General features: G+C 43.5%; 2 protein-coding genes across 2 annotated transcripts; both read right to left on the reverse strand.

Annotated features, from left to right (window-relative positions):
• Window positions 1–4,014: 4,014 nt before the first annotated feature.
• On the reverse strand, window positions 4,015–6,669 carry LOC119337354 (cysteine-rich receptor-like protein kinase 40). The gene is made up of 7 exons (XM_037609470.1): window positions 6,518–6,669; window positions 5,940–6,100; window positions 5,579–5,840; window positions 5,085–5,307; window positions 4,833–4,980; window positions 4,527–4,723; window positions 4,015–4,225 (listed from the first exon to the last, which is right to left on the reverse strand). Exons 2-6 carry the CDS (start codon window positions 6,096–6,098, stop codon window positions 4,544–4,546), a joined length of 972 nt encoding a protein of 323 aa, XP_037465367.1. The 5' UTR covers window positions 6,099–6,100; window positions 6,518–6,669; the 3' UTR covers window positions 4,015–4,225; window positions 4,527–4,543.
• Window positions 6,670–7,421: 752 nt separating this feature from the next.
• On the reverse strand, window positions 7,422–13,788 carry LOC119337353 (disease resistance protein Pik-2-like). Its single transcript, XM_037609469.1, has 3 exons — window positions 12,490–13,788; window positions 11,466–11,978; window positions 7,422–9,529 (listed from the first exon to the last, which is right to left on the reverse strand). The coding sequence occupies exons 1-3, from the start codon at window positions 13,591–13,593 to the stop codon at window positions 7,694–7,696; spliced, it is 3,453 nt and encodes a 1,150-aa protein (XP_037465366.1). The 5' UTR covers window positions 13,594–13,788; the 3' UTR covers window positions 7,422–7,693.
• Window positions 13,789–20,915: the final 7,127 nt, after the last annotated feature.

A 20,915-nucleotide genomic window follows, 5' to 3' on the forward strand; every position in this document is an offset into this window, starting at 1 on the left:
GAAGATGGCGCGAGCTCGCACGTGTCCCTGGAAAATCGACGGAGGATTTCGGCTCACCTCCCACCGATTCGGTCGCCTTATATAGCCCCCTTCGCCTCGCCGCCGAAACTCCTGCCACACTCCCCTCCCCCCTTCGAGCTTTCTCGCCGACACACATCGGCACCGACAAACAGGTAAATAACGCTCATTGTGAGTCTGACGATCCCCAACGGCGGTGACTCGTGACCTCATCTTCTTCAACCGTTTCGGCGTCTTGACGCGTCTCCATACTATCTATATTTTTGGAATGTTTCATGCTACTATATTATCAATCTTAGTGCATAGTGCCAGTTTTTGTTTGTTTTGGTTTTACAGAAATCTATACCAAATGGAGTCCAAACATGACACAACTTTTTGACAAATTTTTTTGGACATAAGAGACCCTAGAAGCTTTGGTGGAGGGCCAGAAGACCTACAAGGAGATGGCAAAGCAACGGGGTGCACCCTGGGGGTAGGGGCGCCCAGATGTCTTATGGGCCCCTCATGGCTCCGTCTGAGCTAATTCCAGCGTTATAAATTCTCAATATTGGAAAAACCCCAGAGCACCCATCAAAATAATTGTTTCGCCGCCGCAAGTCTCTGTTCTTCCGTGATCCCATCTGGAGGCCTTCGCTGGTACTCTGTCGGAGGGGGAATCGATCGCGGAGGGCCTCTACATTAAGCTTGCTACACCTCTGATGATGTGTGAGTAGTTGCCACAGGACCTATGGGTCTATTAGCTAGATGGCTCTCTCTCCCTCTTTGATCTTCAATACAATGTTCTCCTCGGAGTTCTATTTGATGTAATCTTCTTTTGCGGTGTGTTTGTTGGGATTTGATGAATTGTGGGTTTATGACCAGATTATTCATTGAAAGTAATTGAGTCTTTTCTGAACTTTATTATGTGTGGTTGTTATAGCTTTTTATTTCTCTCCGGTCTATCCGTTTGGTTTAGCCAACTAGATTGACTTATCTTCAGCGGGAGAAGTTTTTTGTGGTAGGTTTAATCTTGCGGTGTCCAGCGGGAGAAGTGCTTTATGGTAGGTTCAATCTTGTGGTGTCCAAATGAAGTTTAATCTTGCGGTCTGCTTGTTTTTGGTCTTACAGAAAATCTATACCAAACAGAGTCCAAACACGAGGAAACTTTTTGACAATTTTTTCTGGACATAAGAGACCCTAGAAGCTTCAGGGAAGGGTCAGAAGATCTATGAGGAGACGGCAATGCAACAGGGTCGGCCCTGGGGGGTAGGATGCGCCCTGATATCTTGTGGGCCCCTCGTGGCTCCGTCTGACCTAATTCCAGTGCTATAAATTCGCAAATATTAGAAACCCCAGAGCAACCACCCAAACAATTTTTCTGCTGCCGCAAGAGTCTTTGTTCTTCCATGATCCCATCTGGAGGCCTTCGCATGTACTCTTCCACAGGGGGAATCGATTGCGGAGGGCCTCTACATCGACCTTGCTGCACCTCCAATGATGTGTGATTAGTTTTCACAGGACCTATGAGTCCATAGTTATTAGCTAGATGGCTATCTCCCTCTTTGATCTTCAATACAATGTTCTCCTCAGAGTTCTATTTGATGTAATCTTCTTTTGCGATGTGTTTGTTGGAATCTGATGAATTGTGGTTTTACAATTAGATTATTCATTGGAAGTAATTGAGTCTTCTCTGAACTTTATTATGTGTGGTTTCTATAGCTTTGTATTTCTCTCTGATCTATCCGTTTGGTTTGGCCAACTAGAATGATTTATTTTCAGTGGGAGAGGTGCTTTGTGGTAGGTTCAATCTTGCAGTGTCCTCACCCGGTGACAGCAAGGGTAGCAAGACATGTATTTGTGTTGTTGCTACTAAGGAGAAAACAACGGGGTTTAATCATATTGTTTGATTTTATTATGTCTACATTATATCATCATACTTCATGCATTACTATGTTTGTCATGAACTTAATGCGTAGAGCGGCAAGCATAAAAGCGCTCTTGAAGTGGAGTAATAGTAGTAGATGCAGGCAGTATTCGGTCTACTTGTCACAGACATAATGCCTATGTACATGATCATAACATGAATAACGTCATAACCATGCACTTTTCTATCAATTGCCCAACAGTAATTTGTCCATCCATCGTACAATATCTTTATGAGAGAGATGCCTCTAGTGAAAACTATAGCCCCGGGGTTTATTTTAATCATATTAATAAAAACAAAAATACCTTGCTGCGATTTGTTATCTTTTATTTTACTTTGCAGTTTATCTATCACCTGTTACGAGATTTGATCCTTGCAATAAACGAGTACAAGGGGATTGACAACCCTCTTGCCCACGTTGGGTGCAAGTATTTGTTCTTGCATGTGTAGGTACTGTTGACGGTTGTTTGTGTGGTTCTCCTATTGGTTCGATAACCTTGGTTCTCTACTGAGGAAAATACTATCCTCTACTACATTGCTTCACCCTTCCTCTTCGGGAAAAATCCCAACGCAACTCACAAGTAACACCTCTCCTTCGAGCTGTAGTGATGGCCTCTGTGAGTTCAGTCACCCCCTTCTCTGTACTCAATGTAGCTAGACCCAAGACCATGTGGTAGGGTTTGATGTTCGAGCTTGTTGTAGGGTTTCTGTGAGCATCTTGTAGCATGGTAGGGTTGTATTTGGGTGCCGATTTGTGAAATTGTGATCCGGTAGCATGCCATGGGGGTCTTCAACAAACTGTATTGGTAGCTAGTTGTGATGTATACTGTGTTGGAAATACGCCCTAGAGGCAATAATATTTATATTATTATATTTTCATATTCATAACTATGGAGTTTATATTCGATGATATAACTACTATGATCCTGAAATATGTGATTCAGTGGAAAACTCATATGCATGTGTGAAATGATAAACGGTTAAACAATCGATTCCTAGTCTTGCCTCTAGGACTAGCTCAAGTGTTGTTGGTGATCATGTTTTATGGATCTTAGGATATTGTTAAGTGTAATGATAGTCCTAAAACAACATTGAGATTATGACGTTGGAAGAACGGCCATATTGAATCAACCCAAACTTAGCCCTGTTATCTGGCTTGTATGACTTCACTTTGTACCCGAAACTTCTTAGTGATGGCTACGTGCGTACGATGGACGCATAGGCCTGGGGTATACCCTCCTTTTTCAAAAAAAGATATTAAGTGTTTTTTCGTAAATTAATTGTGACAATTTATTATGTCTAGAACCAAACGGACTCTTTAAAAAAGCTGGCGCATATACTCATCATAAAGTCTACAGCGGGAAAATAAAATTATTATTTGGCACTAAAGCTGACCAGTCAACCCCCTGGGGTCTTCTGAAAAACCAATTAGGGCCCCCCCAAGAAAAAAAAGGCTAGATTTCCTCTATCTTCTGCCGGTCCGCCTCATCTCCGGTGGCCTTAGGCCCATGGTGGCGTGGTGGATCCCGGCCCTTGCCGGCGGAAGGGCTCCGTCTTTAGATGTTCCTTCAGGTTTTGTTAGGGTTTGTGTCCTGCTCAGAAAGACGAGACGGCGGCGGCTTTCTAAAGATGGAATAAGGTTCTTCCCGCCTAGTTCCCGTTCCCGTGGTGCGTCTAGCATTGTCGGTGGGTGTGGAGGTGTGTCATTGGTTGATTTGCTCGGATCTTGTCGTAGTTCGTCTATGTTCATGTATCTTCAGGTTGGATCCTTCCGATCTCTACTCTTCAACGGCGGCGATTGTTGTTCTGCTGCGCTGGTCCTATGGGGCCTTAGCATGACTGACTTCCCGACTATCTATTACAACAAGGTTTGCCCGGCTCCAGCGAGGGAGGGGCGATGATGGCGGGGTGGCTTCGGCTCGCTTCAGTGCTTGTAATCGTCGCTAGGTGGTTTACGGATCTGGATGTAATTTTATTTCTAGTATTCGTTGTACTACCATGTTTGAATATGAATAGATTGGAAGTTTTTCGCAAAAAAAAACCTGGGGTCTTAACCTCCTTTTCTAATAAAAAACAATAAAAAAAACTAAAACTGACCAGGCAACCCCCTTGTATCTGGAGTACCAAGAAAATATACATGGAGAGTAGCAATCATCATAAGAAATTGAAGCTAACAGGTTCCACAATGACGTACATATCATAGCAAATTATTTCAACTTTGGCAATAAGTAGAGGATGTCATTTCCTTCTTGCACATGTCTCCTGAAGAAGACCCAAATTTTATTCTCCATGAAGACTGGAGATCTGAAATTTCATACACTATAGGTTACGACCAGCTGAAATGTAGCATAACTACATGGTTCTACAGATGCCAGGTTAATAGTGTAAAAACAGTAAAAAAATGTTCTTAAGCAACAATGCATGATTGACAAAAAATAAGCGGTACCAACTAAGGATATTTGATTCTGCATATAAGGGCTGCAAATATCTTAACCCTTTCATTATGGGCTACATCTGAGAGAAACATGTATCCACTCCTTTGCATACCTAAATTTGATAAATTGAAACCGCCATTAGGATGGCATGTGGATAGTCAATTTCATACCAGTATGACCTTGTAGCTCAATTAGTATGTCGTCCATTGAGCTGGTCGATAATTGCCTCTATGGTAGGTCTCCTCTGCCGATCAGTCTCAACACATTGCAGTCCAATTTCGATGCATTTTTTTACTTGTCGGAGGCAATCTGCTTTTAATGATGGGTACTCTGATACGATGTTCTCCTCTGTCCAGTTTTCACGTACCTACAAACAAGATCGGAATTATGACCCCTCAAGATATACCACAAAAGATTGTTTGTAATATGAGCTTCTAAAGCTAAGTGTCCAAATTATTAAAAAGAAATCCCGTTACCTTTTTAATAAATTGTCCTGCAGATGGTTCGCTCCCGCGGCAATTCTCCTCTCTTGTGGTGGTCTCAAGGATTAGTACACCTAAACTGTATATGTCCGACTTTGTGGAGATTTCACCTCTGTATAGATATTCAGGAGCTATATATCCACTGCATAGCATTAACATTAACAATAAGTACTATCAGAGAGCTTATGATGCAAGTTAAATCATAATAAAGGAACAAACATTTATCGCATTTCATAATCGACTTACTATGACCCCACCACATTTTGTGTGTTCATCCGTGTTTGTTCTTGACCGAAGAGTCGCGAGAGACCAAAATCCGCTATTTTCGGTACCATATTACTATCCAGCAGTATATTTTCGGGCTTAAGATCCATATGCACAATAGGAATGCTGTGTACAAAGAGTAAACCCTCACATATCCCCTTAGTTATGTTGAATCGTGTGTCCCAGTCCATTTGGGTATCTACTCCTGAAGAAGTGAAACACGGAGACACTGACTTGAATATCATTTATTTGTCAGCATGCTAATAGCAAAAATATTATCACAAAAGACAATTTTCTATGTACAATTGCAACTTCTTTTGATCATGTCAACTGCTGTACCTTTATTGTCATTGTATAGCATTTAAATCTGAACATGCTGTAACAAAGATTGATGACCAAACTCTAGTTCATAGTGTACGATAGGAGTATTATAATCTTGAACATTGATGCAATTTGAATCAGGTAGTATGACATACCAAAAAGATTCTTCTTAAGGGTCCCCCCTGGTAAATATTCGTAGCAGAGTACACTTTCAACAATATCAGCAACAATATATCTTCCATTGTTCTGCACCACTTTCTTTAGACTTTCATGACAGTAGCCAACCAACCTTACAACATTTTTATGTCGGAGAGCCATAATATTTTGAACCTCATTATTGAATGCTTTATCTCGTGGAAGGGGCAAATTTTCGGCAAGTTTCTTCACAGCAATGGTTTCCCCATCTGGCACAGTCCCCTGTTCAACCTCAGACTCTTTCAGCAACGTTTTTAGGAAATATAGTCATAATTTTCAGCAACTTCCGGAAAGACAGAAACTGTTAAAGCACAACCATACCTTATAAACGGTTCCAAAAGCGCCTTTACCAATTATACGATTCTCTGAGAACTGATCTGTGATATTCTTCAGAAAGTCTAACGGCAGATCCTTCGGCAGTGTGCTCAGAACGCTCGGCCTGTTCTCTTCAGCTCTACCTCCGCTACCGCTAGTAGCCATTTCTGATGATTTAAGAAGCTTTGATGTGAGTTCTCGTTTAGCAGAGCAAAAACAGATTTACAAGCTATGGGTTGCCACCAGTTCTCTTTTACCAAAGCAAGGACATATTTGCCATATACAAGAGTAAACATACATAGATTGTTCTATCACTTTGTAGACTAAGTCATAAAAATGATTTTCTATTAACTAGAAGCTTTAATTGATCGTTGCCATGTATCTAGGTGATACAAACACAGAAGAGTTCGACTCCGGCCACTGCATCAAAATTGCATGCAGCCACGCAAAGGCAAACAAACAATGGTAAAAGATGCAGTATCTAGTAATAACATGATAGAAAAAACACTCCTATCCATAGACATGGCTGTTGAAAGTTGAAACAGCATCTGAAAACAATCAACTTCCAAATTAAAAGAACATACCTGGTGAAGATCGAACTCTTGAGGTATCGTCTAGCAGTTGTGCAGATAACAGAGGAGAAACGGGGATGAAGCTTCTGAGAAGAAGCACTTCCTGCTAGACTCAGCTGGATATATAGCAACCCAACAAGATGTGCACCTACCGCGTAGAAAAGTATGCATTGACTTGACTCATGCACACAATGTTCGACTCTTTCTGGGTGAATAAAAAAATATATAGTACAATAATCCACGTCTACATCACTCTAAATATAGAATAATCAATAGTAAAAAAACAATAATCCATGTCTACATCATCCTAAATATTTTCACACTATAGCAAGGACATCGACGGTGACACCATGTGAGATGGTATACAAGAATAATCCGCATTAGTAAGACACACAGAGCACCAAGTCGAGTATTTGACCCCAGGTAGGTTGAAGGTACAACCGCCCTTCTAACCATCCAAGCAAATTTTGGCACTTTTTCACACAAAACATTATCCGGACGTACTCAAAAGATTCCCTACAAGGGAGAACATACAAGAATTCCAGTCATGCCTGACCCACCTTGCTTGGCTTGGGATAAGATGCACTGTTTTTCAACAATCTCACTCTTTTCCAAACAGATCATTTTGCTTGTCAGACAAGCCTCTTAAGTTGTCTCCATTTTTTCCTTGCACTTTTGGCAGCAATGAGAGAAAAAGGACAGTTGAGCAGTTTTCCACTCAAATCACAATGGTGTTAAGGACCGTTGAGCAATGTGAGAGAAGGCTAGACATATTGCCTATTAAATAGTCCCTCCGTCCCACAATATAAGGAGTTTCTGCAAGCTAGGGAATATATACCAATAGACAAATAATGAGCAAAAGAGCTCCCCTGCTTCCAAACACAAGTGGACATAAATGCACTTCTTAATGTTTTTTCTTTCCAATAAAGGCTGGCACTTTTCCAATTTCATTAGAATGAGGACATCAAAATAGGAGTATTTACAAGTTGAAAGGAAGAAGAAAACTTAGGAACATGTGTTTATACTTTAGAGTGTGGTACATTTTGACAAAACACATGTATGGAACCGATAAAAAGAAGAAAATACACGTACAAAATGTTACACAAAAACCAACCAGGGTTTGCAAACACTTGACTGGGCTAGTGGCGGGTAGAAATGAATCCAGGAAATGAGAAAATAAAATTCCCATCAGGACGAACGTGGTAATTCCTTCTTCAAGACAGGTTTGTTTGGATGGTTGAGAAGCTTGTTCGACAGTTCAGTCTCGAGTGTTTCATTATTGTTACCAATGATCAAGACTTCCTTGAGCTCAGGTAGACAATCAAGGCCATCAAGATCATATGACGCCCCACTGGAGCAGTCAAGCTTGAGCAGCTCTAGACTTTTCATCGTCTCTGAACCAAACTTCACAGATAATGAGCTGGAGCTGCAACCAATCTCGAGGATCTTGACCATTTTATAGGTGGGCAACTCCATTGCATGCAATTCAGCCTTAAACTGGAGACTGGGCTGCTTGATACGAAGGCGTAGAATACATAGATTTGGTACCTCGCCGAGGAACTTAATGTCTCGTTCTTTCAAAGTGGACATCTCCAGATCCATCTTCCTGAGTTTGATAAGTGTGTCGCTCAATACTCCTTGGTCAGAGCCAAGGCCGCTTGACAACGGCAACCTATCTTGAAGCCCGTACAGTTTAAGACTCCGTAGATTATTCCAAGGCAAGGATGTCTGATCATCCAAGCAACAGCCTTGGTTGTCCTTGTCAAGCTGGACAGACAAGGATTCCAGATGAACATGACCCTGGATTGCAGAGAAAATATCCTTGCTGTTCTTCCTGTTAACGCCGGACACTCCGAGCTTGCGCAACTGGGTGAGCTTCTTGAGAGCTTTCGCCATGGCCTTCCCACCAGAAGCAGAAATGTTGACGACACCAAGCGTGTGCAACGCCGTCAGTTTCCCAATGCCTCCAGGCACCTGAACACCAACTATACGGTGAGGTGTGCAGAACCAGCTGGATGGAGCAGGTGGTGCTGATGCAGCTGGGCAAGTGGCGCCGGCACGTATGTACTGTAGCTTCTGCAACTTGGTGATGTTCTCTGGCAGGGTGAGTACGGAGGTGCCCCTGACATCCAAAGTCTGCAGCTGCCTCAGATGATCCATATTATCTGGAAGATGGTGTATCTCGTGCCGTCCTCGTAGTGAAAGGAACTTGAGACGACGCAGCCATTTTAATATGTTCTCAAGATCCGCATACTCTATACCTGATGCATCCTCTAGATCAAGCACCCGAAGAAGCATCATACTTTCAGAGATGAAGAATGGTTTCCACCTGCCAAACACCGTCAGTGACCTAAGCCGCGAGAAATCCATGCTCTCAAACACAATTTTGTCCCTCTTCCAGTCGTGCAATATGACAAGGTGACGCCCTGTGCGCTGGGTGGTTAGGGCACAATTAGGCCCCAGCTCAAACATAAGGTTTTCTTCTTCTTGGCCCGGGATGATGTACTCGTGGAAAAAACCACTGACCTGACACAGCAGCGCCAATCTTGTGGCATTCAATGTGTTTGTGACTAAGTATGGCACCTGCTGGATTATGCTCAGATCAAGGAGCTCGGAGAACTGCCTCTCCCCATTCTCCTCTGCAGATTCATTGTCGCCGTCTCTAGAGTATCCCTCTGCAATCCACCGCCTTACTAATCGCCTTCGCCGAATGAGGCGGTCTCGAGGAAAGATCGACAGGTAGAAGATACATGGCTTGATTGAATCAGTGCAAGTACGGAAATAGGAATGCATCCAACCAAATAGATCACATAGACTATCATAGTCCGGCTCAGTCTCCAGGTGGTGCATAAATCTTTGATTTAAAGAAACCACATTATCCATCCTTGTGACCGTTTGTTTGGCCAATACGGCAGCTATAGCAACTATCACTTTGGGAAGACCTCCACACTTCAAAATAAGTTCTTCTACTTGGATATATTGTAGAGCTCTTGTGTCTGTGTCTGATGATTTTTCCAGGTATACCTATATTGTTCCAACAATTTAAAATTAGCGTCAATTAGACAATTACACCATACTCAGTTTGACTTTTCAGGTGCAAAATATGTGTGTGCGCAGACTGTGTCTTCGTTTCACCCTTTTTATTATGTCTCTAGACACATTGCACTGTTTCGATAGGCAAAAACTCCAAGCAGTGCAAATATCGAAAGCAGTGTAAAACAGGAATGTTATGAAATAAGTATTGTACTACCTGGGGGTATAGACAGTAAAATATATCACGTTAAGGCAGAACATAGTGTAAATCAAAGGCAATGCAAAATAGTGGCAGAACAACTATCTGTAATGGTAATTGTAATAATCAATTGTAAAATTCGACAGTAAATAGAGGAGAAGAATAATCACAGCAATTTAAGCTTCAAAAATTTATATAACTTAATGACAGATTCACAATACACCAATACTTCTTTTCAACTATCACCTTGGCCCTTGCTAAACCTGACCATTCGACGGACCGGGTTGGGTTCGGCCCAGACTTGGCAAAACCCGAAGAAAAAATCCCAAGCCCGTGCACAGCCCGGCCCGAAGCACATGAACAGTGGCATTTTTTAATTAAATTAATCATATTCAGGATATTATATTAATTTATTATACCTATATTTTGAATAAAAATATATATGGCTATTTCAGGCTTTCAGGCCGGGCTTCGGGCGAGAAAGTGAAGCCCAAGCCCGGCCCAAATGTCAGCCTTCAGGCTCAGGCCTTCGGGCCGGGTTATCCATGAACAGGTTTAGCCCTTGCAAATGAGTGGGCATCATCTTTAGTATGTCAAAGATGTTTAGTGTTTATGTGTATCTTATGCAGTCATTTCCCCCCTCCCATTTACCCCGTTCGTTGCAAATTACACGATGTTTTAGATATGGAAACGTTCCTGGATGTGTCTTCGACCTTTATTTTTACATGCTTATATGATTATGTTGCTAAGAAATAACAAAAAATTATGAAACATTTTTTTATGAAAAAACCAATGACAATGCTTCAAAATTTTCTGAGTTGCAAAGACACCAACAGAAATAACCCACAATCTGCACGCCCACAAGATATATTGTTATATGCTCATTAGCATGGATTTGCAGCTCTATGCCAATGTGTCATTTTGTACATTGCTATATGGACATACAGACTAATGCAAATTTATTCCTTGCACAAGCATACCTTGCCCATATGTCATTTTGTACATCACTAGTGTGGGTCTGTAAATGTTGACAAATTCTTCTCTAAACTTGATCAAAGATAGAAATTTTTTAGTTTTGAAAAAACAAATACACCTTTTAATACGGAACGGATGGAGTATTATGTACTCCCTCCATTCCTAAATATAAGTCTTTTTAGAGATTCCAATAAAAGACTACATACGGAACAAAATGAATGAATCTACATTCTAAAATATGTCTATATACATCCATATGTAGTCTGTAGTGGAATCTCTAAAAAGACTTACATTTCGGAATGGAGGAGTATCAATCATGTCATGCGTTTTTACAATTCATTAGCAAAGGGACGCTTGTCTATCTCTGAATAGGGAGTATGCGTCTGTGAGAGCCAAAAATCCATTCGACATGCATATTTCCACAAACTACAAATGGTTAGAGATATGCATGTCAAAATCTAACATTTGTAGTTTGTGGATTGGAGTATGATGTTCGGCCCTCTCCCATAGTTCGGACTTTTGGAGCAACTGACTGGTGCATGAATTCAATAGTGGAAATATGCATGTCGATAATATATGAAGTTTCTTGATCGTAAATATGCAAATACCAAATATAGGTTGAGATTTAAGACCATATTTGAAGTTCCTTGATCATCCTCAGTGAAGGATGACGAATATGATAACCATCACATAAAGTATTAAGTTTCTGAAAACATGTAGGCACAAAATAAGAGAGTCGTGAGAAAAACAAACCTTTTCAAAGAGAGTTGAGGCTGCAGCAGCTTCCAGACCTTTGACATTAAACACAAGCTCTTCGCGATTCGCGCAATATGCGGCAATGCTTGCTTCGGTTGTGATGACAATGACAACGCTCTTAGAAGATCTAGGTATTACCAAGGAAGTTTGTATCAAGTCCCATTCCTTCTTGGACTGGACATTATCAATAACAATGAGCCAACCTAATTCCGCAAAACGAAAATTCGGAGGTAAGCTCCTTTGGAAGTCCCTTAAATTGAATGGATGAGATATATTCACCCAATGGTACTCTGTGAATAGGTTTGTGTCGCGCATTGTGTCATCATACAACTTTCTCACGAGAGTCGACTTCCCAACACCGGCTATTCCCCACACAGACATCACCTGCCAAGAATTTATACGTGCTTTTGCTGGATATTGACGAAGTTGATTCATTAGCGACTCACGTCCAATGAGGGGAGAATCTTCCACCATTGTTTTCTTGCCTTTATCTCCATCGCCATCAGAACCCTGTATATGTGTTGGGAAAGGTTTTAACACAAAGGTATTGCTAGAGATAGGCAAAATACATGAACAAAGTGTGATCTCTCAAGTTGCTTACAAAGACAATGATATTTTATTAGACCATTTACACGTCGGACTAAAAGGTAGGTAACAAGACACATGTGCCATAATTCATATTTATTTACGTACTAGTCATGAACCCGTGCACTAGACGAGCTATTTGGTCGCATAATAGCTAGATAGAGCAATGGTCATTAGATTTTACTAGAGTGAATACTTGTGTTATTCCTTATACGCCGGGTAAGGAAAAAAACGATAAGTTAGAGAACTAATAGATTTTCAGGCTTCATGTATGTATGTTTCTGAAAGTCATGAAATTATTCCCACTTTTATGTATAGATGTGCTCGACATATCTATAAACTTTTATTGGCAAATACTTTAAATCGACAAAAGTAACAAGTGATTTTAGATTAAGAAACGAAATGAATTTGCGATTTCCGTGTTTGGAGCACCTACCTTCTTGAAGAGGGCACAAACAGAGTGCTCGGGCGAGAACTGCTTGAGCTCCAGTATCTGGTATGGGTGCCCGATGCACGAGCTTGCTACTTCAGGTTGCTGCGTGGACACGATGATCCAGCTGCCTTTCCTCCTGTCTGGAAGGAACTTCCTCAAAGCATGCCAGTCAGCCATGTTTGAGAGGTCTTCCAAGACAACGAGGTAACTCTTCTCCGTGAGCATCTTCTTGAATTCCTTAAAGAGGACCTCCTGGGTGGCCTGCATCATCGTTAGGACATCCATACATGTGTCCGGTCCTTCATGTTCTTCTTCTTCTGCGCAGAACTGAAGCATCAAGCTCCGGACGAAGTCGTGCGGAATGAAGGGATGCATGAGCTTCACCCAGGCGCGGTAGGTGAAGTTTCTGCAGATCTCTGGGTCAATGTAGGCCTTGGTGATGATGGATGTGGCACCGTGGAAGCCGGCTGACCCCCACACCGAGACCACATGAAGCTGAAGGTCGTGGCCGTCACCGCCTTCTTTGGTGACTAGCTGGGTGAGATCGCTGCCGAGGACCTGCTCTCTCATGGCGGCATACCTTGCCTCAGCGAGCATGTTGGACGCGGCCACCGTGTCGCCGGCGGCAGCGGCCGCCGTCAGCTGCTGCTGCGCCACGGGCTTGGATCCAGTGTCGCTGATGAGGCTGTAGCGCGCGTTCCTGGTGCTGACGTCGGCGACCCTGGCCTTGAGCTGCTCGATCTCATCGACCGCCTGATCCAGCGCCGGCGGCCGCGGCGGGCGCGTCCAGGGGACGCAGAGCCGGCGGAGGCGGAACCAGAAGCTGGTCCTCCCTTTGTCGAGGTGGACGACGAGCTCGATGCAGTCCTCAACGTCGTAGGCGAGCTCGCGGATCTGGCGCACCCAGGTGCGCACCACGGCGTTCTCGACGCGCTCCGCGTTGGCGACGTTGAGAAACGACCGCATCATCTCGAGCTCGCCGGTGATGAAGACGAGGTCGCGGCGCGCGCTGAGGCGCAGCTTGGCCTCCTCCTGCACCGCCGCGTGCGCCTTGCTCAGCGTCCCCTCCACCACCGACTTGGCTAGCCCCACCGCCAGGTTCGCCATGGCTGGCCCCTCCTTGCTTGCTCGCGCGCTTGCTGGCTGGCGCTCTCTCTCTCTCTCTCTCCTTTGCGTCGGTAGTGCTACCACACTTGTTCTAGTGCATTCGATGGCGGATTCTACAGCGGAAGGTTTGGGGGTTTCGAGATAGCGGGAGCAGGGGAGTGCGAGGAGGAAGAAGGGATGATTGGGGGATTTTGGGTGGGTCAAAGTCTTCGTCGGCATACGGAGACTGACCTGCTGGCCACGTCCAGCCAGGTCAAGTCGTCGTCGGTGCATGGAGAGATGTTTTTTTTTCTTGTAATCAGATACTCCTTTCGTTTCAAAATGTTGCGCATAAAAATTGTTTTAAAAAGTCAAAGCTCATAAAATCTGATTAAGTTTATAAAGAAGACACTTACGTCGAGAAATACTAAACAGATATAATTAGATTCATCATAAGATGTAGTCTGATATTTTATATATTTTGTATTGTGGATATATAAGTAGTTTTTTCTACACACTTGGTCAAAATTTATAAAGTTTTGCTTTTTATTTAAATCAGCATGTTTTTCATTCGAGAGTTGTCACAACTATTTTTCCTGCGGGGATCATTCGTGTCACAGCAAAGTGCGCTGATCGAAAACGAGAGCATCGCTCATGATCCCTCCCACCCGCTTCAAGGGAAGGAGAATAGCCCCTGCACCATGAGGCTCCCGCGGGAAAGATGCGACACCGTGCAAAAGCTTGCGACAAGGATATGTGTGGACGCGTTGGAGGAGGAGTGCCACCAAATTTTCTCTTCGTTGCACATCGGCCGAGGAAGGCATTGCGTGGGCGAGGGGGAAGGCGACGTCGCCCGTCCTGGAGCAGTGCATGCGATGGAAAGCATTCTAGCCTCTCTAGCCCCCGGCTCCTAGTAACCATAGAGGCCTTTCTTGGCATGGGCACTTACGATTCGATGCGATGCACTGGCGAGGAGCAGATTTCAGTGTTGGTCCTTGAGGACTCCGACGGATTCATGTTCTTCTCGTGGCGGCGCATCGGGTTTTTTTTTAATATTCTCGAAGACGCATCAATGGTAACGTGCTCTCTATGGTGTCGAGGGCCCCTGATGTCACTGATGATAACGTTGTATGGGCGTCGTTACCCGCTCCTGGCGCTGTGAAGTATAGGGCTACAGATTTATCGGTTCCACTCCTTTCCCTTCCCTTCCCTTCCTAGTCCAGGCTCCTCTACCACCACCGCCGCTCACCAGGTATGGTGATTTGCATCTTGTGAGTGATGTAACTTGGTACCTGTTGATGCTATAATGATGATCTTGATATGCAAATGTTCTGCTCTTCATGCTCTACATGTTGGTGTGCTTTGCATTCATGGTAGTGTGCATATTGATATATTAATCTTTGTTGCAAAAGTGCATGTTGTTGTTAACTGCTGAAAACTGCTGTAACTTGCCTATTGTCTTTTTTATATCTTTTTGTGTGATTTTCTTTTGAGCACCATGTCTAGATGTTTTAGGAGCATAATCATGCCACCTTTGCTGTGGTGCAATCCATGTATTTTGATATGCCCTGTAGTGAGTGCAACAAGCTTGTGAAGTGGGCTACTTGCTGTTAATATTCTGTCAATGCTGAATCTGTTATATCATGATGCCATGTTTGCTTGATGCTACCAATTAATCCATGCATAATCTGAAGATGCTTAGTTGACATGTTTTGTTTTCCATGCTATGCTCTATCATGCCATGCCTTTTGATGCCCTATATGTGTCTTGTAGCATACGTTTTCATTGCCATGAACATGTCTATATGTTGTTCCAGTTTTCTATTAACTTCATGATGCCTTGTTGTGAGCTTGTTATTGATTTATCCATGCCTCTTCTGGAGATGCTCAAATTACATGTTTTGAAGTATGTTATGAGTACTTTGTTCACATGCCATGGTTGTTAATTTTGGATAGCATATGCCTCTGTTCCATGCTTGCAAACATGCTATCATAATGTTGTTGTTTTACCCTTGCTGAAATTGTTCAACATTCAATCTTGTCATGTTGGTTCCCACTAATCCATGAGCCATATGTATATGATGTCTTGATGTTATTTTCTATTTGTTATGTTTAATTTGATGCCATACCCTTGGTTGCTATGTTTACTTGTTGTAGCTTGTCTCTTTCTTGCTCTCAAGTTGCCATCATATTAACTCTGCTCATACATATGCTCCTGTGTTATAAAGTTGCATTTTGCATTGATCATATTGGTTTAATCTTGATGCCTATAAACCTGAACCTTAATGATATATAAAGTATGTTATCATGATATATAAAGTATGTTATCTGTACATGAAGTGCATGTCAAGTTTATGCTCATATGATTCCTGTAGCATATTGTTTTGACGATTGCAAAGTGCCTACTTGTTGTTTTGGGCAGGTTGTTGTTATAACTTGTTTGGAGTGTATGTGTTGCACCGTTGCTCCGTTTTGAGCATGCTCTATATGAGACTTGCTTAGATTTGCATGTAGATTCATATTGGCTTGTTACATCCTTGTTTTGAGGTGTGTGCCTGATGTTTGAAAGCATTTTGCATCAATGCCATGTTTAACTTGTGCTGCTCATATCTTCTAGGCCGTAGCTCCAAATTAAATGACTTTACATGTAACTTGACTAGAATCCCGTGTAGATCATCTTGGTGCATATTAACTTTCTGTTTAACAACTTGAACATAAGGTTTATTCAGATCTGGACCAATTTTGAAATTTGCATATGGGGACTTACCGGAATTGTTATATGTTATTTTCGGCCTCATTTAAACTTGCTTGCATGTGATGTTCTTGTATGCATCATCTCTTGCCATGGGTAGCATCATATAGCCTTTGTCATGCATCATGCTTGGTTGTGCATCATGTCATGTTTATGTGTGGTGTGTTTACCTTATTGTTTGCTTCTTTCGGGTTGTGCTTCTTCTCGATAGTTCCTGTTTCGTTGCGACCGTGAGGATTCGTTCGACTGCGCTTGGTTCATCTTCGCTCGTTCTTCTTCTTCATGGACTCATTCTTCTTCCTAGCGGGATTTCAGGCAAGATGATCGTTACCCTGGATCTCACTACTATCATTGATATGCTAGTTGTTTTGATGATATCGCTATGTCACGCTTCCTACCACTTGTTTATCAAGCCTCCCAAATTGCCATGTCAGCCTCTAACCTTTTTCACACTTCCTAGCAAACCGTTGTTTGGCTATGTTACCGCTTTGCTCAGCCCCTCTTATAGCGTTGTTAGTTGCAGGTGAAGTTGAAGATTGCTCCATGTTGGAACATGATTATGTTGGGACATCACAATATCTCTTATTTTAATTAATGCATCTATATACCTGGTAAAGGGTGGAAGGCTCAACCTTATGCCTGGTGTTTTGTCCCGCTCTTGCCGCCTTAGTTTCCGTCATACCGGTGTTATGTTCCTTGATTTTGCGTTCCTTACGTGGTCGGGTTTATGGGAACCCCTTGACAGTTCGCTTTGAATAAAATTCCTCCAGTAAGGCCCAACCTTGGTTTTACATTTGCCTAACAACCTATAACTTTCCCTTGGGTTTTCGCGAGCCCGCGGGTCATCTTTATTTACTCCCCCCCCCGGGCCAGTGCTCCTCTGAGTGTTGGTCCAACCTAGAGCCACTTGCGGTGCCACCCCTTCACCCGGGGTCTTCGGTTGCTGTACGTAGTGTTCATCCGGTGTGCCCTGAGAACGAGATATGTGCAGCTCCTATCGGGATTTGTTGGCACATCCGGGCGGTCTTGCTGGTCTTGTTTTACCATTGTCGAAATGTCTTGTAACCGGGATTCCGAGTCTGATCGGTCCTTTCCAGGAGAAGGAATATCCTTCGTTGATCGTGAGAGCTTGTGATGGGCTAAGTTGGGACACCCCTGTAGGGTTTAAACTTTCGAGAGTCGTGCCCGTGGTTATGTGGCAGATGGGAATTTGTTAATATCCAGTTGTAGAGAACTTGACGCTTGACTTAATTAAAACGCATCAGTCGCGTGTGTAGCCATGATGGTCTCTTCTCAGTGGAGTCCAGGAAGTGAACACGGCTTGGGTTACGTTTGGACGTAAGTAGTTCAAGATCACTTCTTGATCATCACTAGTTTGTGACCGTTTGCGTAGCTTCTCATCTTATTCTTGTATTCGTAAGTTAGCCACCATATCATGCTTAGTCGCTGCTGCAAGGTCACCACTTATCCTTTTCCATCCCCTTTAAGCTTTGATAGTCTTGATACCCATGGTAATGGGATGGCTGAGTCCTCGTGGCTCACAGATTACTACAACAACAGTTGGAGGTACAGGTAATGCGATGATCATGACACGAGAGCGATGTTTACTTGTCTTGGAGTTCTTCTTCTGCTTCTTCTTTGATCAGGGGATAGGTTCCACGTCGGCAGCCTGGGCCAGCAGGGTGGATGTCGTTTGAGTTTCTGTTTGTGTTTCATCTATAGTCGGATGTTGCTCTTATGTATGATGATGTTGTATTCGTGTGGCATTGTATGCCTCTTGTATGTATCCCCAACTATTATGTAATGCTACGATGTAATGATATCAACCTTGCAAAAGTGTCTCCAATATGTACTTCTATCCTTGGTGGGACCTTCGACTTCCTTTAGGATAGGGTCGCATATTGGGCGTGACAGGCGACATGTGGCGGAGTGGAGGTGGTGTTGGGAAATGTAGCAGAAATTCAAAATTTTCCTACGAGTCACCAAGATCTATCTATGGAGAGACTAGCAACGAGGGGAAGGAGAGTGCATCTACATACCCTTGTAGATCGCTAAGCGGAAGCGTTCAAGAGAACGGGGTTGAAGGAGTCGTACTCGTCGTGATCCAAATCACCGGAGATCCTAGTGCCAAACGGACGGCACCTCCGCGTTCAACACACGTGCAGCCCGGTGACGTCTCCCATGCCTTGATCCAGCAAGGAGAGAGGGAGAGGTTGGGGAAGACTCTGTCCAGCAGAAGCACAACGGCGTGGTGGTGATGGAGGAGCGTGGTAATCCAGCAGGGCTTCGCCAAGCACCACGAGAGACGAGGAGAAAGAGAGGTAGGGCTGTGCCAGGGAGAGGTGGAAACTCTTGTGTATGGCAGCCCCAAAACCTCGAGTATATATAGGGGAGAGGGAGGGGGCTGCACCCTCTCTAGGGTTCCCACCCCAAGGGGTGTGGCAACCCCTAGATCCCATCTAGGGTGCGGCCAAGGGGGGGAAGAGGGGAAACTTGCCCCCCAAGTAAGGTGGGTGCGCCCCCTTCCCCAAACCCTAGGCGCCTTGGGACCTTGTGGGGGGCACACCAGCCCACCTGGGGCTGGTCCCCTCCCACACTTGGCCCATGCAGCCCTCTGGGGCCGGTGACCCCACTTGGTGGACCCCCGGGACCCTCCCGGTGGTCCCGTTACATTACCGATAGCACCCAAAACTTTTCCGGTGACCAAAACAGGACTTCCCATATATAAATCTTTACCTCTGGACCATACCAGAACTCCTCGTGACGTCCGGGATCTCACCCGGGACTCCGAACAACATTCGGTAACCACGTATATCTATTCCCTATAACCCTAGCATCATCGAACCTTAAGTGTGTAGACCCTACGGGTTCGGGAACCATGTAGACATGACCGAGACATTCTCAAGTCAATAACCAACAGCGGGATCCAGATACCCATGTTGGCTCCCACATGTTCCACGATGATCTCATCGGATGAATCATGATGTCAAGGACTCGATCAATCCCATATACAATTCCCTTTGTCTAGCGGTATTGTACTTGCCCGAGATTCGATCGTCGGTATCCCGATACCTTGTTCAATCTCGTTACCGGCAAGTCTCTTTACTCGTTCTGTAACACATCATCCCATGATCAACCCCTTGGTCACATTGTGCACATTATGATGATGTCCTACCGAGTGGGCCTAGAGATACCTCTTCGTTACACGGAGTGACAAATCCCAGTCTCGATTCATGCCAACCCAACAGACACTTTCGGAGATACCCGTAGTGCACCTTTATAGCCACCCAGTTATGTTGTGACGTTTGGTACACCCAAAGCATTCCTACGGTATCCGGGAGTTGCATAATCTCATGGTCTAAGGAAATGATACTTGACATTAGAAAAGCTCTAGCATACGAACTACACGATCTTTGTGCTAGTCTTAGGATTGGGTATTATCCATCACATCATTCTCCTAATGATGTGATCCCGTTATCAACTACATCCAATGTCCATGGTCAGGAAACTGTAACCATCTATTGATCAACGAGCTAGTCAACTAGAGGCTTACTAGGGACATGGTGTTGTCTATGTACCCACACATGTATCTGAGTTTCCTATCAATACAATTATAGCATGCATAATAAACAATTATCATGAACAAGGAAATATAATAATAATAACTAATTTATTATTGCCTTTAGGGCATATTTCCAACAGTCTCCCACTTGCACTAGAGTCAATAATCTAGTTCACATCGCCATGTGATTAACATTGACAGATCACATCGCCATGTGACCAACATCCAAAGAGTTTACTAGTGTCACTAAACTAGTTCACATCACCATGTGATTAAGACTCAATGAGTTCTAGGTTTGATCATGTTTTGCATGTGAGAGAGGTTTTAGTCAACGGGTCTGCAACATTCAGATCCGTATGTATTTCACAATTCTCTATGTCATATTGTAAATGCTGCTTCCACGCTCCACTTGGAGCTATTCCAAATGGCTGCTCCACTATACGTATCCAGTTTGCTACTCAGAGTCATTCGGATAGGTGTTAAAGCTTGCATAGACGTAACCCTTTACGCCGAACTCTTTATCACCTCCATAATCGAGAAACATTTCCTTATTCCTCTAAGGATAATTTTGACCATTATCTAGTGATCCACTCCTGGATCACCTTTGTACCCTCTTGCTAGACTCATGGCAAGGCACACTTCCGGTGCGGTACACAGCATAGCATACTATAGAGCCTACGTCCGAAGCATAGGGGATGACCTTCGTCCTTTCTCTCTCTTCTGCTGTGGTCGAGCTTTAACTCTTAACTTCATACCTTACAGCTCAGGTAAGAACTCCTTCTTTAACTGATCCATCTTGAACACCTTCAAGATCATGTCAAGGTATGTGCTCATTTGGAAGTACCATTTACCGTTTTTGATCTATCCTCATAGATCTTGATGCTCAATGTTCAAGCAGCTCAATCCAGGTTTTCTATTGAAAAACACCTTTCAAACAACCCTATATGCCTTCCAGAAATTCTACATCATTTTTGATCAACAATATGTCAACACCATATACTCATCAGAAATTCTATAGTGCTCCCACTCA

The sequence above is a fragment of the Triticum dicoccoides genome, chromosome 7B (assembly GCF_002162155.2).
Source record: "Triticum dicoccoides isolate Atlit2015 ecotype Zavitan chromosome 7B, WEW_v2.0, whole genome shotgun sequence".
Taxonomy (NCBI): Eukaryota; Viridiplantae; Streptophyta; class Magnoliopsida; order Poales; family Poaceae; genus Triticum; species Triticum dicoccoides.

Coding starts and splice junctions, on each gene's coding strand:
- LOC119337354 (XM_037609470.1), bottom strand. CDS start 6,098: ATGGCTACTAGCGGTAGCGGAGGTAGAGCTGAAGAGAACAGGCCGAGC. Junction 5,841..5,939: donor CTTTTGGAACCGTTTATAAG/GTATGGTTGTGC, acceptor GAGGTTGAACAG/GGGACTGTGCCAGATGGGGA. Junction 5,308..5,578: donor CCTTAAGAAGAATCTTTTTG/GTATGTCATACT, acceptor TCACTTCTTCAG/GAGTAGATACCCAAATGGAC.
- LOC119337353 (XM_037609469.1), bottom strand. CDS start 13,593: ATGGCGAACCTGGCGGTGGGGCTAGCCAAGTCGGTGGTGGAGGGGACG. Junction 11,979..12,489: donor TTTGTGCCCTCTTCAAGAAG/GTAGGTGCTCCA, acceptor ACACATATACAG/GGTTCTGATGGCGATGGAGA. Junction 9,530..11,465: donor CCTCAACTCTCTTTGAAAAG/GTTTGTTTTTCT, acceptor GGAACAATATAG/GTATACCTGGAAAAATCATC.